The 17,843-nt window shown below is 39.1% G+C and overlaps 1 protein-coding gene across 1 annotated transcript in view; it reads left to right on the forward strand.

Annotated features, from left to right (window-relative positions):
• Window positions 1-291: 291 nt before the first annotated feature.
• The window catches only part of znrf3 (zinc and ring finger 3), a 136,101-nt gene continuing 118,549 nt past the window's right edge, over window positions 292-17,843 (forward strand). The window contains exons 1-4 of the mRNA XM_051950442.1: window positions 292-413; window positions 2,644-2,795; window positions 3,029-3,169; window positions 5,283-5,375. Of these exons, the coding sequence (XP_051806402.1) occupies window positions 5,289-5,375 (87 nt within the window). The 5' untranslated portion in view covers window positions 292-413; window positions 2,644-2,795; window positions 3,029-3,169; window positions 5,283-5,288. The remainder of the gene's footprint in view (window positions 414-2,643; window positions 2,796-3,028; window positions 3,170-5,282; window positions 5,376-17,843) is intronic.

Here is a 17,843-nt window from a genome sequence, read left to right on the forward strand (position 1 = left end):
TTTAACGCAAAACAGTAACAAGAACTCTGCAAATCCAATGATTAGATTTCACAAACACATTCACAGATGGATATTTTGGGACACAAATTCCCAGAAAACAAATGAAAAGACAACCTAAATCAGATTAGAACACATTTGAAACCGTTGTCCCCTGTTAAACGGAATATTTTTAAGTAGAAAACCTACAGCAAATGATGACATAAGCACCAATCTTTTTACTGAAAAACATTGGTCCTGTTTTGCAATCAGTGTACTACCGATCCCTGTTTTAACACTTCCTTCTATTGGCAGGTTTTACACGTTTTAACCATCCTCTTTTCTGGTTTGTCTGCACCTGATTGCAAAGAAACAATCATTTCAGAGTGCGTGCGGCCAAACCGGCTCCGAGGCCCCAAAGACAACCGACCTGAAAGGTAAAGCTGCAGCCGCACCCCTAATTCATACACTTACAAATAATAATAACTGTACTTAATTAAATAACTTACAGTGTGTGACCTGTTGTTGTTCTTATTTGTTTAAAAATTATACCTGTAATTTTTTCGTCTAAGTGCTGAATGAAGGCCTTTGTGATTAGAGAAAGAATGGCTACAATAATTTAGAAGGTACTTAGTAGATAAGCAGAAGTGACAGTTAGGTGACTGAGCAGGTTGTGGCGTTCAGGTGGAACTGACTAAACAAGTTAGTGGGTCCACCTACAACAGTTCATCCTGAACAAAGACAGTGTAGAAACAAAGTCGGCTCAATGTTCCAAGTATCTTTGCTTTATGACTGTCAGATGTGCCATGATATCAGCATCATCACTGTCTGAGAAAGACTTTAAGATACATTATATTGACATTGATATGCAGATAACGCCTGCCAGGCAAAAAGGTTGCAGTTTTGTTTGATAATGTTGCATAAATTTGATGTAGTTTTGTTATTTTGCCCAGAAAAAGCATCATATTTTAGGTTGGTAGCTAAGCGCAGTACTCCGTCAAGGCTCCTCTAATTACTCCAAACTTTTAGTGTAAAGAGATTATTATTGTGTTTACATGTGAGAGTTCAGGATTACTTTAAGGGAGCAGCATTTTTCTGCTCACACAAATGCTGCTTGTCAGTATCATCTTTTTTCAGCATTTATCATCACAGCTCATGTTGCTCAACCCTCTGAACTCCAAGCAGTTTCTGTGTGCTTGTATTTTCTTCCATCACATTTTTATTCATAGTGGACTAATTTTCATTGCAAAAAAGCCCTACACCTCTATGGAAACAGCAAAACCACGAACAGAGGTAGAGACAGCTGAAATTTGTTTTTCAGCCAGTATGTAAATGATAGAATGCCAGTAATCATAAAATATGAGATAAAAGTAATTTTTAAAAAATATTTTTTAGCTTGCAGTTTTAAAACCTGCAATAAACATGTACAACATTTTCCAAGTGCTTTCATATGTTGTCAATATTGAGACAGATGCTACATAGTGAAGATATTTTTCTACTGACATTTGTAATTAGTTTCCGTACGTGTCTCCTATCTGCTCTATATAAATACAGTCTGCAGATCAGCCCAGTCCTGCAACAAAGTCCCTGAATTTTTGTCATGTCACTGTTGATCACAACTGTATTCCAGGTTGTGCTGAAAAGAAGAGAATTTTTTTGTTTTTTACAGAATCGATGTTGTGCAAATCTTTTAGTTTTTTTTTTAGCAGTTTTATAAAAAATACAACTACCGTTCAAAAATTTGGGGTCACCCAGACGATGATATGTTTTCCATGAAAACTCACTCTTTAATTCATGCGCTAACATAATTGCACAAGGGTTTTCTAATCATCAGTTAGCCTTTCAACACCATTAGCTAACACAATGTAGCATCCAGCAACCATCACTCTTGTGTGTTGTCTATCGTGATTTTTACAAACTCTAAAGATGTGCATTTTATCTTGCTGTGTTTATGCTGATTGATTTTGCTGTAAATGTGAAGGGAAATTGCTTTAAATGAGTGTACATCGATGTTTTAGAAATTTTTACATGCTTTATGCAAAAGAAGGGAGGTTCTATCAGTGAGCTATACCTACTCAAAACAAATCATTATTGGATGGTTGCTGGATATTACAAATGTCTAGACTGTATTTCTGATTCATTTCATGTTACCTTCATTGAAAGAAACTGCTTTTCTTTCAAACATAAGGACATTTCTAAGTGACTCTAAACATTTGAATGGTAGTGTATACAGAATAAAGTGATTTTGATGAAATATTGTGACTTCAAGTATATTTTGGATCATTTTGCCGACAGAACAGCACGTTCCAAACAAGCTTTTCAAAGACTGCCAGATAATTCTTTGTGATTTTAGTTCCTGGCACTGACAAACGGAGTAATTTTGGTAGTTGTCTGAAAAAGCAACATGCTTTTCAAACCTGTCAGCAGATTTTGAGGTTCAGAGGGTTGAATTCCAAAGGTTTATAATCTATTTTATCGTGCCATAGACTTTAATCCACTCACTCCCTGCTTTTCTTAACTCCAAGATCTACTGCCCTAAAAGTCTCTCAGACTGCTGCTGTGTCTTGTTTAAAAAGTTTGTGTGCTTAATGCATGTTTGAATGCAATACAGGCAACATGCCAATATAATCTAAACCCAGGTTTCTTCCTGTTTCTTTTGTCATTTAGTTGTCTTCTCCCATCCACAATAGTCTCCAGAGGCATCAATCCTTGTGCCACATGACTGAATCCCACCACACTCCTCATCATGTGACCTGTAAGCCCACAGAGACAGAGGCTCCAAACAGCAGCAAGAAAAACAAGTGCAGCTACAATATGTGGTATGCAGCCTGGTGAAGACATTATCTGGGGTGGAATGTGGAGATGGGGGATGAGGCGGGTTACTGGGGCAGGTTCAGGCGTTCACATTTGTGTTTGCACACATCTGTGAGTCTGTGTGCACATGTGGTCCGCATATGTGTTTGCATAATAAACATATTCCTATTCGTTATTGTATGATGGTACCGCTGGATCTAACAGCATTGCTTTTTCCATTCATTGTTTCTTTTTGCAGGCTGCCTGAAGGTGTGCAGGGAGTGAGCAGTGAGCCGGGTGTGGGGAAGCTGAGCAGAGCAGCCAGGTTTGACCTCAGCTCTTCCTGAAGGGTCTGGAGCTGTGGGAGCTCCGTTTACCTGAGCTGTGTGTGGCCATTCAGGTACAAGTAACACCCCTTACATCATGCTTTTGCATAAGAGAATAAAGTTACTGAAAACTGTGGTATGTATTTGAAGACTTTGTTGAAGATGGTGTCTCTCATTGGATCTCGATCTGCAGCTTACTGACCAAACAAAAGTAGAAAGATCTTTTATAGCAGATTTTAAACAAAATAAAATGTCACACTGAAGCAGATGATACAAGAAAAATCCACAGACAAATGAAAAATGTAGACTACTGTTCAAAAGTTTGTGGTCACTTAGAAATGTCCTTATTTTTGAAAGAAAAGCAGTTTTTTTTCAATGAAGATAACATTAAATTAATCATAAATCCAGTCTAGACATTGTTAATGTGGTAAATGACTATTCTAGCTGGAAACAGCTGATTTTTAATGGAATATCTCCATAGGGGTACAGAGGAACATTTCCAGCAACCATCACTCCTGTGTTCTAATGCTGCATTGTGTTAGCTAATGCTGTTGAAAGGCTAATTGATGATTAGAAAACCCTTGTGCAATTATGTTAGCACATGAATAAAAGTGTGAGTTTTCATGGAAAACATGAAATTGTCTGGGTGCCCCTAAACTTTTGAACAGTAGTGTATGTATCCAACCAACAATTCATGATGAATATTTACTGTCGCTTTTTTGTCTTGACATTTAAAAAGGCCTGAAAGCACAAAATTTGAACATCTGCAGGATGAAACAATGAAATGCTCAAAACACTGACAGAACGCTATGGTATTCTATGCTGTCATCATTCTATGTTACAGGAGAAAAACAAAAATAACATTACGGTAATCTCAATCACACATAAAGCTGAGAACATGCTATATTATATATAAAAGCTGCTTATAATCACAGTTTGACAATAGTTACTAGTTTTCTTTCTGCAAAAAGCACCTTCAATCAACAGATTAGCTGCAACTGTTACAACAGAATGTCATGTGTTTAATCCTGCTACCAGAAGCCTTTTTAAATCCTAAAGAGGTCAAAACTCATGCAGCACTTGAACTACAAAGAGCAGCTTTATTCGTCATCATGGCTACTCATTATGTCTTCTCACAAAGTCTGGTTGTTTTAAAACACTCCCCTGCTATTTCCCCAAAATTTTAACCCAACACTAAACTCTGGCTCACTCCCACCAAACCCAGCAATTAGGGGCAAGCCTCATTCTGAGACTAAGAGACTCCGGAGCCTCTGAACACGCCCCTACCAGACAGGAATGAGGGACCACACATCCTTCCCAGGACTCCATAAGGGATATGTGAAGGTGTAATGGCAGGAAGCCAACTGATAAATGGTGCTGGAGGACCATTGATGGTAAAGATGGTTCAGACCCTCAGCAGGGAGGGATGGATGTGTTTGTTCTGAGTCCTTCTCTTAAACTGAGTCAGTCCCCTCAGACCTGGTTAAAATAATCACAGATGACTTGTTTTGATTTCCATTTCTGGATCACAAGAGTGGGTTGAGTTGGGGGTATTTTGGGTAAAATTGTGTCACGGTTTGGGGCACCAAAATAAAAAGGTCTTATGCTCTTTTTCAGACATCCAGCAGAGAGATTCTTTTAAGTTTCATCTACAGAAAACTTTGTTCAGTTTTTATTACACTACTGTTCAAAAGTTTAGGGGCAACCAGAGAACTTCATGTTTTCCATGAAAACTCACACTTTTATTCATGTGCTAACATAACTGCACACGGGTTTTCTAATCATCAATTAGCCTTTCAGCACCATCAGCTAACACAATGTAGCATTAGAACACAGGAGTGATGGTTGCTGGAAATGTTCCTCTGTACCCCTATGGAGATATTCCATTAAAAATCAGCTGTTTCCAGCTAGAATAGTCATTTACCACATTAACAATGTCTAGACTGGATTTCTGATCAATTTAATGTTGTCTTCATAAAAAAGTTGCTTTTCTTTAAAAAAATGAAGACATTTCTAAATGATCCCAAATTTTTGAACGGTAGTGTAAATGACAGCTTCTGTAGTCACCATTGAAGTTCTGGATGCAGCTGCATGTTGGTGTTTTATTTTACTTTACATTATCTGTATACATCTCTTCTTATCTGTCCCGCCTTTTTTAAGTGATCCCTTCCTTCTTTCTTTTGTCAGGTTGCCATGAAGCATGCGGTCCAGATCCTCAGTGAACAGTGTGATGCCCGGCTGTCGTCCCCCATAGTATCACCATGTACCGTCAAACACCAGGTAAACACTCAGATACACCTGTAATTAAACCACAGGCTGGGACAACTGGATAAAAAGACCCACATGCACAAAATCTAGAGATTTCAGTAATCAACAAAAGTGAACACATTAGTTTTGCATCATTTATGCTTAGAATAAAGTATTTTGTCTTATTAACAATCAAAAATTACTACTTCAGAGAGATTATAATGTAAATACAAGCCATAAAGTAAAAACTCCCTGAAACAAAATAGTTTTGTTAATGGTGTTTTACAATTAGCTTACCTGCATAAACATGGGTTTAAAATGACCTGTAAACACCAGAACTTTTTCAGTTTGTGATGTATAAACAGTGTCTTATCTGCATGCATTCATCATGGCTCCACATGGAAAAGAATTGCCAGAGTCACTGAAAAAATAAGAGTCTGAGGCTTCACAAAGACAGTAAAGGACACAGTAAGATCAATCACCAGGTAAAAATGAAAAATAAAAGAACAGTTGCAGCAGTAATCAGAAGGTATAGAAAGAACCATAGTACCACTAATGAGAACTGCAGTGGACTGTTTCCTAAATTATCACCACATACGTAGCGTTAGTCACACAATCTAGCTGTGAAAAACAGACGGACAAGTGCTTCACACTTAGCTTTATCAGAAGAATCTGCTTGCTAAACTAACAATCATACGACGTTTTCCATGTCGGTCTCCAGAAACAACTTACAATATGTTCTAACTTGGTAAAAACTTCTGTTCTTTAGTGCTACATGCAGAAATGTTGCGTTATGCTTCATTTACACCAAACCTCTCATGCTTTCTTGCATTTTGATGAGATGACATTTGATTACTACTCTGACAGTTCTTTTTTTTTAAATTCTCACCAAACCACAAAAGACGTTGCCAAATGTGAAAGTCATTGTAAGCCCACCCCTTCCTGTTTGCAAAACCAACCACCAAATATCCTGTTAAAGCTTGTCAGAACTAGCAAATTTGAATCACTATCGCACTGTCTGTCTGTAATGAGCTGCAAAGGACACATTTAGAAAATGAAACACATTTGTGAAAATACAACAGGCTGCTGTTTAAAAGTCTTAAATGTGCACATAATGACATAAACAGTGGTATACTGACAGTCAGTTTGTGTTGACCTCGCCTTGTCTTTTAACGCTGGTGTGAATCCAAGTGCCTGAACCATGACTCCCTGCCTGCTACATAAGAATAATTAACCGAAGTTGACTTTTTATTGCCTCTGTTAACACTCTGGAGGAATTGAAAGTGGCTGAAATCAAGTCTTGTGACTGCAGATGTTTAAATCATGTGGTTCCATTTTTTTTTTAAATACAGCATTGACTGCATAATTAAAACAAACAGACCAAACCGTGTCGTTAAAACCCTATTTTTGCAAGAACTTCTGGTAACGTCTAGTCGTCCTTATCCATTCATGATAAGATGTTCTGTATTTTTTTTCTTCTGTGTGCGAATGGGGAGGGCAAGTTCACCGCAGCCTGTGTGGGTGTTGGCGTGTGGTGGGACAGCGCAGAGTGAAAGGGGAAAGTTTACTTGCCTGGAAAAGGAGGGGCGGGATTGGGAATGGAGGCATCAGCAAGCCGACACACATTTCAAGAATGCCACACAGTCTGGGAGCTGAGCTCAACCCACCCCCACAACCTCCACTTAGCCCTGGACAGGGGGATGGTGAGATGCAGTGTGGTGGAGGAAAACATGACGGGGGCACAAGAATTCTTTCATTTGAAGGCTCACTCAGGTTTTAGCCTCAGGGAGCTAAGTCTAGACTAAATACAGGGGAAGATAGGAAAAAACTGCTAATAATAAAGCTAGCTGCGAGTGAGTGGATTTAAAATAATAAAAGCTGTGAAAAGAGACGACACTATGTAAATACGAGCATAAAATTAAAAAGTGTCTGCTCTAAAAGATAGATCAATAGAACAGAGTTGTGTCTAAGTAATAAAAAGGTAATGATTTAAGGTTATTCTCACCTTTCAAAGTTGAGATTTTAAACCAAATGCAATACAGCTGATTGCTTGAACATCACAGAGGTATTCCAGCAGTTTTCATGGTTAGTCAGACATCAGTGAAAATAAGGGAATAACCCTGATGATATCGTAGGGATGATATCAGCTCTCTCTCTTGAAGTTTCAGATTTATAACAAAGTAATTTATACAACTGGATAAGTCCAGTAAAAGCTGCTATTGAGTTGAATTTTTAAAAACCTGCTTTAATGAATAGCTCACACTAGGGACCAAAGGTTAGGATGTATAATCATAATTCATTTAGCACGTGCATTCTTATCAACATATGCAGGCTTCAAGTATTGTGAATGGTAAAGGATGTTGGCAAAATTTCGTAACACATTGATCAAACCCCTTAAAACTAATCTCTGTGTATCAAAGTCTCATTATCACAAATTTTTTGATTAAAAGACTGTGCTTATAATAATCAAAAACTGACTTAAATTCAGCTGCAACCCCCATGAAAGTAGTATTCCTGTGAAGTGATGCAACACTCTCTGTATTGTGGTAAAGCTTGTAACACTCTCTGGAAGTCCCGTGACGTAAACATGTCAAAGAGCATCTGCACTGAATCTCCTAAACTGTGTAAAAATAGCAATTCTTCACTTGAATTTCATTTTGGAGAAGGCACAAGGAGCCAAATCAGATCTGTTGGGATCAGTAAGGGTAGGCAAAGAGCAAGAATGCCATGACCAAAAACATGCAACACATCAGAGCCATCACAAATTATTCGCGGCAAATGTTTCCTTTCGGACACTTCAGGATATTACAGTAGAATTCTGCTTTGACAGACCAATCCTGGATGATTAGTTTCTGGTGCAGAACCACATTAAGGTTGAAGAGAACAGTTCTCCAGGTGCACTCCTGACCTGACACACCTTGTCTAGTTTTGGAAATTGTGGACTCTTTCACTGTGAAAATGCTGTTTCTTCTCCTAATGGTAGCCGCAGACCCACCTCCAGTCACCAGTGATGGTACTTGACATGAAGGTTGGCTCCTTATGCGATGTTTCCTTCTGTGCTCCAGTTTGAGGTCCATGGAGAAATCACAAATGATCATCAACCAGTGGTCACAAAAACAGCACACAAGTCCATCTCTTGATAGCATGGCGTCACATGACATCCTGACCTGTGACAGTTACTGCACACACATGTTGTGTGACAGTATCACACGTCCATACACACCAGAAACTGTCTTGGAACTTTGTGATCAACCCCGACAATCCCTTCCTGTCTTTAAATGGCTCAGATGTAACTCCTCTAGAAAGTATGGATCCCTGCCTGTTTCTTCTTTTCGCAGCTTGAGCAAACCAGCTCACTTCAAACTTTGTTCGAACACCGTAAAACTTTTCTGCGCTACACAATGATAAGTTATATTATTGGAGTGTTTCAGCCATTACATGTTCGAACCAGAAAACGATTCTAAGGAAGAATATTGATACCGAAAGCCCCACCCTTAGATGGGTTCCTTGTATTAATCCATGTTTGTGAGACTCAGTACAGTGTAGTTTCAAAGTGGGAAAGCTCAGCCATGATGTTGTCTGCTTTTTATAAAAACATGGTACGTCTTCTAGCATATAAAAAACTAAATGTGATTGTAATTGGATTTAGTGTCCCGAAAAACAATACACATATTTTTGAAAGCACGGAGAGACAAGCTGAGGAGAGAACACCACTGTGGCTCCTGGATCCTAAATGAGCTTCTGTTACTAACCTGAAACCAGAGCTCAGTATTACAGAGAAACATAATGAAGAACAACAGAGAGGAAATGAAACTAAAAACTAGTAGGAGAGACTGAGTGAAAAGAGCAAGATAAAACAGCAGAAATTTGGAAATGGACATTTTCTTTTCATGGATAAAACTTCAGCTCTGATCTCCCCCAATGCAAGCTGTTAGAAGTGAACACAAGCGCCAGAATCCTCCTTCTTGTGGTAAATTATACCAGAAAATTTGTTAAATTAAAAATGACAGAAGGCCCATGGGGGTGACGTTGCGTAGGTGTCCTGATCTTCAAACCTTGTGTTCTTTCCACCTTATCACATCAAAAGCACAGGGACTCAGCCGCCTACAGGAAAATTCAATATTTACTCTGCACCAGTGGCAGCCTCTGAGCTCGTGTAGTTATGAAAGTGAATTTGGCTGCTTGTAGTGTTGGTGGTAAAACGTTACACAACCATTTACTGGATCTTTAAAGTATTACGTAAAAAAGCGGAGTTGTTGTGAAATAAACTGTTAATTTATACTTCTACGTGCAGTTATACATGGTCATATATTCTTTCTAATCCTTAATGCCGTTTGAAAATATTACAGTAATCATTAGGAGATTGCAGAGTGGCTGAAATATCAAATGTAAAAGCTGTAATGGCTGCACATTCTCTTTGCAGCCCTTTGTCCTGCTGATAAACTCCCTGCAGCTGCCTCTTTGCACATGCAGACACTCTCTTATCGCTGCTCAAACAGCGAAGGGCACCGACACTGTGCTCAGAGTCACACAGGCACTCTAATTTTCTACCTGAACAGGTTTTTTCTTTCTCCCAGAGATCTATCAGGATAAAAGCTAGTGATTATTTAGGCTTTGATGTCACTGTGACAAATGTCATTTTACTCTGGTTCAGAGTGACTTGTCACTGTCACACAGAGCAGGCTGAAGGCTGAAGGCCGTCTTCACCGCTGACCAAAATAGCTGAGTACTGTTAGCTTTAAGTAAAGAGGGAAACCACCTGTTGCGGTACAGTTGTGAAAGCGTGTGACTCTACTGTCACTGAAGACTATTTCATATCTAACCATTACTGTATAGTATGTCAGCTTGTTTGGGACTTTAGCTGATTGATTACAGATCATTTGTGGGTGAACTCTCCAACCATTTTAAAGACTTGTTGCTGCACTAGTTTGGTAGCTGTATGACAGAATTTCTCTGTTGGTTCCCCAACTTTGGTCTTTGGTTTAAAGTTTGAGTTTGTACAGACACTCGTGGTTCTAAGACAATAAATTTTAATGACTCTAAATGTTTCTTTAGCACCATCGTGTACTTTGATTTACAGCTCAATATCTCAGTTACTTTCCCATTAATTCCATCTTTACTCCAGCTGACATGAGTAAATAATTACAACTTGAAAATTTACAAACTAGACACAAAACAACGCAAAACAAGATACAAAATGACAATAATCAGACACAAAACAACATAAACAAGACCTAAAAACAACAAAAACAGACAAAAAAACTCTAATAGGATACAAACAGGTTGTGGAAACAACACAAACGAGACAAAAAATGACAAAAATGTGACACAAAAGAACTCAAACTACACTTAAAAATTACAAAAATGAGACAAAACAATGCAAAACGACACAAAATGACACACATTAGACCCAAAAGGGCAAAGAACAGACACAAATGAGACGCAAAATGGCAAAAATCAGACAACCAGACAGACAGCTACACAAATAGGATGCAAAACAACACAAACAGGACACGAAAACAACACAAACAAGACATAAAACTACGAAGAGCAGACACAAAATGCCACAAATGCGAAACAATGCACATAGGGCAAAACTACAGCTAATGTTGATTCTAGTGACAACTCAGTATGAATACAGGATGTCACTGGTAAGTCCAGCTACAGTATTTAACTGTAAAATTCTCTATGTAGAGAGTTAGTAATCAAGTATACATTAAATAGCTGCTTAAATATATTGGAATGGTAGCTCTGTAATAATACAGGAAAATACCAGTGACCACAGCTGCCAATAATTTACTGTAATTCCAAAATAAAATTTTAAAAAAGTACATTCCAAAGTATAATATGTCAAATGCATATGCCACAAGTATCAGAAAGTCCTACAATATCTGGTTAGATGTGCCAGCATTCTTTTCTGGCAATGCTGACTCCCAATTGTTCAAATGTTGCTGCCCCTTAAAGTTTGTTAAAAGCTGTCATCTGACATCAACAGTATTGATCTATGAATCATGAACCCGGTCACCGTGGGATGTTTAATATTTCGACAGACGCTGTACAAGCTGTGACAGCTAAAGAGTGTTTATTGTCTCAGGTGTTCCCGATGAAAACACATGAAAGCTGAAATTCCAAACAGGAATTACCAAACTTAGCTTGCATATGTGTGTGCATGCCTCCCTGTCTGAGCTCTGTGATCATGTTTAAGCAGACTGTTGCTGGCAAACACAGATGACTTCAGGCAATGAAAAGCCTTCCAAAAGTTCTGGTTTGTAGTAGAACTACAGCTGAACTCTGAAAGCTGTTACCTCTCTCAGAAAGTTTGGACTTCAGAATTAGACGGCAGATCAAATAAAACTTAGGTTATGACGAGCTGAAGTCATTTGATATGAAATCAAGATAATTCATGATTTGCAGTTTAAATCCCCGTGATCTGCTCTGAATCTTTATTTCATGGCTCCGCTGCCTTTGAGACGAGCTTCAAAGGGAGAATCTGACTCGCAGTGTAGGAGGAATCCAAGTGATTAATGTTTTCTTTCAGCAGACAGGCTGCCTCTTGCAGACCTGCCACATGTACAGGATGTGAAACCATGGCAATGAGGCCTTGTGTAATGTGTGACGCCAGTAGTCCCGCAGCATGCATTAGCTTGTGCCTATTAAATATCACTCCGGAAGGCCACCATTAAACTGCTGTTATTCATTATTCAAAATTATCTCATTTTGCTTACGTTGGGTTTTGTTCCAAAGCAAGCTGTTACTGTTGATTTTTAAAGCAAAACATGGTTATGTTGTCTGTCTTTAAGATGGGACTTTATTTCTTCAGTGATTTAAATGAATGAGTCGCAGCAAAGTGCAAACAACAGCATTGACTAAACCTGGTGGATTAACTGAAATGAAAACCTGTGGCAAAGTGAATGAAGGTTTGATTATATCTTTGTTCTTCTCCTTTTGACATTTGAATTATTTTTTAATCGCTGGCAGTATTTCCTCAAGTATATCCTTTTAACCAGCCCCACTTTAGCAGATTAGTTACATGTTTTGTTGGTCCTGGTGCTGTAAGTTGGTTTTAACATTTTTGGATTTCTTGTCCAACTGTTTGTTTTAAGCTGTTATACCATATATATATATATATATATATATTTTTTTTTTTCCATGAAAACTCACACTTTTATTCATGTGCTAACATCATTGCACAAGGGTTTTCTAATCATCGATGAGCCTTTCAACACCATTAGCTAACACAATGTAGCATTAAAACACAGGAGTGATGGTTGCTGGAAATGTTCCTCTGTATTCCTATGGAGATATTCCATTAGAAATTAGCCGTTTCCAGCTAGAATAGTCATTTACCACATGAACAATGTCTAGACTGTATTTATGTTTCATTTAATGTTATCTTCATTGGAAAAAATAAGGACTTTTCTAAATCAAGTGGAATGTTTGCCATCTTACGTTGTACATTTACCTCTTTAAACTAACAAGATAACATGGCATCTCATTATGCAGCAGTGTTAGCTTTGAATGAATATTTGAGGCCTTGATCTACCCAGAACTGTCTCATTTTTCTTACTACTGCAGTTGGATGTTCACGGTGCAGAATATTGCATGAGCAGTGTGACACTAGAAGGCGAGAAGTTTCTTTGTGCTCACTTTAGATTTGACTATGAACATGATTTTTCGGATATCACGACAGGTTTGGTTCTAATCATGATCCACTATACGACTGACAGAAGTGTAATGTGGAAGCACGAAGCCTCGAGGTCCAGCAGTTAAAATGAAACACATTTGCATAACCCAAGAGTCTGGCTTCAATCTAAAAACAGTCCTACTATTGAGCATTCCATGTAGAACTGCCTGTTCTGGACTTTCAGGAACACGCCTGACTCTTATAAGAAGCCTCAGTGTTCCTTCAGTGTGCTTTGGCTCAGTGCCGCGGATCAGACATGCATTACTACACTCAACTGACCATCCTTTGTTGCCGGTGGTAACTGAGGATAACGATCTCTCTCACAGCTTGAGAGGAGGCTACCTTGACTGAGCACAAGGGTGAAGAGTGCATGTGTGGAGTGTGTGAGCGTATCCTGGTATGTGTGCATCACTCATCGCATATGTCGCTTGTTTACACACGCACTGAAGCCGTGATACAAGTTGTAGTGGTTGACGCGACCCTGGAGGTTTGGGATCGTCACGTGGGCATTGTTTTTCTTTTATCTTTTGCAAGTAAAAAAAAAACTGCTCAAACTGGATGATGCAGATAAAACACTGGTGAATGATGGCTTTTTCTCCACACATGATGCTTTGCTGCATGCTAAATAATCATTTGAACATGTGACGTACATCCAGAAAAACAAGTCAGAAACAATTACTGTGGTGTCTATTATTGGAACTGAAACACGCCGGGTGAAGCTGGGAGACTGGATTTACAGCTATGGTTATTTACAGATAACTGAGTGCAGCAGTGTGCCTTTTAAACATGTTGCTGAATCGTGTTCCTTGATGTCCGCGAATAGAGATGGACAGATGTTGTTTGTTGGCCATTACGGACACGATGACTCACTTTTCCCAGTTGAATCATTCATAAAGTGCCCTTAACTCCATGGCTCCCTTCCCCTCCCGAGCTTGTGATCAACCATTCATTAGCATTTTATTAAAGAAGGCCAGAGGGGCTGTTTGAGCCATTTTCATTCCTGGTTTGGGTCAGGTGACTGAACCCGCTCAGTGCAGAGAGTGTGACAACAGCTTAACCTCAACCAGCATCGCCGCTCACATGAGAAAACTCACATGAGCCATGTTGTGGACTTCGTGCTGCGTTGATCTTGACTCACTTTGTCTTTAAATTCTGTTTGATCAGCTGGTGTGTTTCATTTTCTCTTGTTTGTCTTGCAGAATTCAGATTATACAGCCAATTTAAGCAACTTCAACACTTGAGAGACTTTCTGTTGTTGTGTCAGAGCAGATCTACCCTGCGGTTTTCAGTTTAGATGAACATTTTAAAACACTGTTCTTCCACTGTTCTTATGAGGAGCTTGAAAGTTCCAACTGTAAACCTGTGTTTACACTGAAGTGGCAGCTGCCAGTGTAGATTTAGCAATCCTCTTTATGATACTGCTGAGTGCAGTAACTCGAGACATGCTGTAGGGTTTATCCAAATCCGTGCATAGGTGACAACTGTGTCATATTAGCAAGACAAGTCTGGCTCTAATTTAAGCTTGAACTTCGACACCCATGACCAAGTTTGATTTGGGCCATTTTCACACAGATTAAAAACAAGACACAATGAAGACATTTCGGTGCCAATTATCAAATTATGTCATTATATTGACTGTATTTAAATCCAGTTTGTGGCGTACATAGTATTAGTTAGCAACACGTTAGCACAATACTTGAATGGAGAAAACAAGCTGGCTGCAGTGGGTTTAGCAATGCAGGCTGCAAGACATAATGTCTATGACATCTGTGTGATATATCATACAAAACCGTAAAAAAAAAATCAAGAAATATGGTCTGGAGGTGGCTCGGTGAATAGCACCTTTGCCTCACAGCTAGAAGATGCCCAGTTTGCTTCCCGGTCTGGAATCTTTCTGTGTGGAGTTTGCTTTGTTCTCCCTTTCCATTTGTAGGTTTTCACGGGGGTTCTCCGTCTTCCTCCTACACCCAAAAGACATGCTAAGGGTAATTGGTGACTGTAAATTGTCCATATCAGTGCATGTGAGTGTGACTGTTTGTCTCTATTTGTAGCCCTGTGATAAACTGGTATCCTGTCCAGGATGTCTCCTGCCTTCACCCTAAGTCAGCTGGGATAGACTCCAGCCCCCCTGGGACCTTAATGAGGATTAAGCAGTGTATAGATAATGGATGGGTGGAAGATTATGTGAGATTGAAAGAGAGTGAATTACAGCAGATCTAGGGTCAGTTTTCTGTTATACCTTACTGACTTAAACAGGCTACTTTGGATCAGTTTTGCACTATTTAACCATCCAATAGCTGTAAAATGTTGAAAGTTGCATTTCAAAACTGAGGGAACTTTAGAGCGGTCTTTCTCTTTTTGCAGATGACATGGTTCTATTGGCTTCTAAAAAGCAAAAAGTTTGCAACCGAGTGTCAAGCAGCTGTGCTGAGAATCAGCATCTCCAAGTCATGGGTGCAAGTAGCCAGAATGAGTTTGGTTTCAGTGTCTGGGTTCAGCCTTTGCAATAAAATGAAGATCTCCAAGTGGATTTGCTGCTGCTTCTTGCCCAAAAATTCCAGCTAAGGTGGTTCAGGCATCTGATTAGGATACCTCATCTTCCTGTGGAGGTTTTCCAGTCACGTCCCCATGATAGACTTAGTACTCACTGTATGGATTACATATCTCACCTGGCCTGGGAACACCTTGGGATTCCCCAATAGAAACAGGAAAGTGTTGCTGGGGAGATGGATGTCTAAAATGGCCTGCTTAGTCTCCTGCCATCACAGCTGACTCTGGATAGATGGAAGAAAGATGGATGTATGGATGGAAGGACAATTACAGATCGAATATCATACACAGGGCTAAATTACTGTACAAATGACAAAACAGAATTTTACCAAACAGGTCAATAGCAAAAGTTAGGATCTATGAAGGAGATTGGTATCTACACGCCTATGTTTGACAGTGGAATTGCAGTGCACTAACACTGATATATTTTCTTACCCTGTTCTCTGCAAGATAAAAAAAAATAACCACATTGCAGCATTCCCTAATCAATTCTGAACAGTGCAAGCAGCATCCTTGAAATGCAATGCCCTAGTTGTTGACGCGCTTTAAATTTTTCATGGTTCACCAAGCTAGCATAGCCAACAGCAAGATGCAAATCGTTCTATTTGATGTTTGATGTCCTAAAATGTTGTTGTAGCAGTGTAATTTTCCTTTGTGATTGACATTTTAAGGATTAAAGTTAGTGTTCTTTACTTATTATATGGTGCTCCATTGAACATTTAAATTCAAAATGTTTTTCAGTATCTGGGTGATTTTGAATATCAGTTCTTAGTGGAGTTTCTAAACAGCTGAGAGGAAAAGTTTTGGCCACTTTCAATCAATTACTCTGACTACAAAAATTGCTAATCTTGACATTAGACAAAAAAAGTCAAAGATGCAATTGCGACTAAGGCGACGTGAGGATTTTGGCAGTGTTTTTTCATCATCAAGCCATCGTGCCAAACTTACCAAGCTGGCCATAATATGTAAAACATATTGTGCATGATGCATGAAACAAACAAAAACTGTTTTGGGTATATATGTATACCAAGTTGAAACAGAAATTAATCTGTTTTCTCTAAATAAACCAGAATCCACAGCCTGAAATCGAAAGACCTCCTTCAGCAGGTACTTTTCAGTTTCAGTTCAGCAGCTGTAAGATTAATTTAGTCTTTGCTGTGGTTTTGCACATATGAAGGCAGGAAATGGTAAACTTCTCACCACTCTGTTTCAGAGTAGCTTAAGCAAAGCTACGTCAAAGGCTGGTGCGGTTTTCTTCAACTTACCACAACAACACAGGATGGAGGTCAAATTCCACTAAAATAGCTGAGTTGACAAGTGTCATTTACCTTCATACTATTCTAGATAAATCGCTGTGGTGTGCACCTTCTCCGAATCTTGAGTAAAGGAAGGACTATAGAAATATAAAGCTTTGTAATCAGAGCTAACGAAAGCAGGCAGCTAAGTCCTGCAGAGTTAAGATCAGTTACATCAGTGTTGCATCAGAAAACCTGATCTCTCCTCACATGGTGACAAGGACTCCAAGGGGCTTTTGTTCGGTGGGTGGGTCACACCAATCTCAGCCTCAGGAGCTCAAAAAAGGACCAACTGTCTCCTCTAACATACAGAATGAGGCCTTATTGTAATTAGAATAAAGGCCTTGGGTGAAAGGCGTATTGCTCTTCTTCTGCCTGTTCTCAGCTAAAGAATCTACAATACTGGGACTGACCTATTTTCGTTAGGAAGACTAAACCTGTCTCTGGTTAGACTCCCCCGGAAACTCCCTGCTACACTAGAAGTGTTACGTAACACTAGCAGGCCTCCGTCCCAGAAATGCAAGGTTGTGCTGCACAGGAGAGATAGGGAGCATAAACACTGTGTCTGCACATGTTATGTTTGTATTTCACGAGCAAGGAAGAGGGACCAGATATCTATGAAAAACACACTTTATCCCAATGGAGCTAAGATAAATTGACCATGAGATTGATGATCACGTCAGAGTTATACGAACTGACTAGAAGGTTTAACATAACGTCGGTTAAACAGACTCGATAAATCTGCTGAAATTATCCTGAATACTAAACCTCTGTGTGTTCAGACTGAACTGAAAGAACAGTAAGCATTCAGCAGACTAATCAACCGTTACTTGCATCACTGACACTTCTAATATCTCATGTCCCAGAGAAAAAACACTTGGTGACTTGAAGTAAACTCTTAAGATAATACACTTAGTTTAATGATACACTGACAAATATTCCGTATTTGAGTTCTGTGTAAATGGAAAGATC

The sequence above is a fragment of the Acanthochromis polyacanthus genome, chromosome 7 (assembly GCF_021347895.1).
Source record: "Acanthochromis polyacanthus isolate Apoly-LR-REF ecotype Palm Island chromosome 7, KAUST_Apoly_ChrSc, whole genome shotgun sequence".
NCBI classification, from domain to species: domain Eukaryota; kingdom Metazoa; phylum Chordata; class Actinopteri; family Pomacentridae; genus Acanthochromis; species Acanthochromis polyacanthus.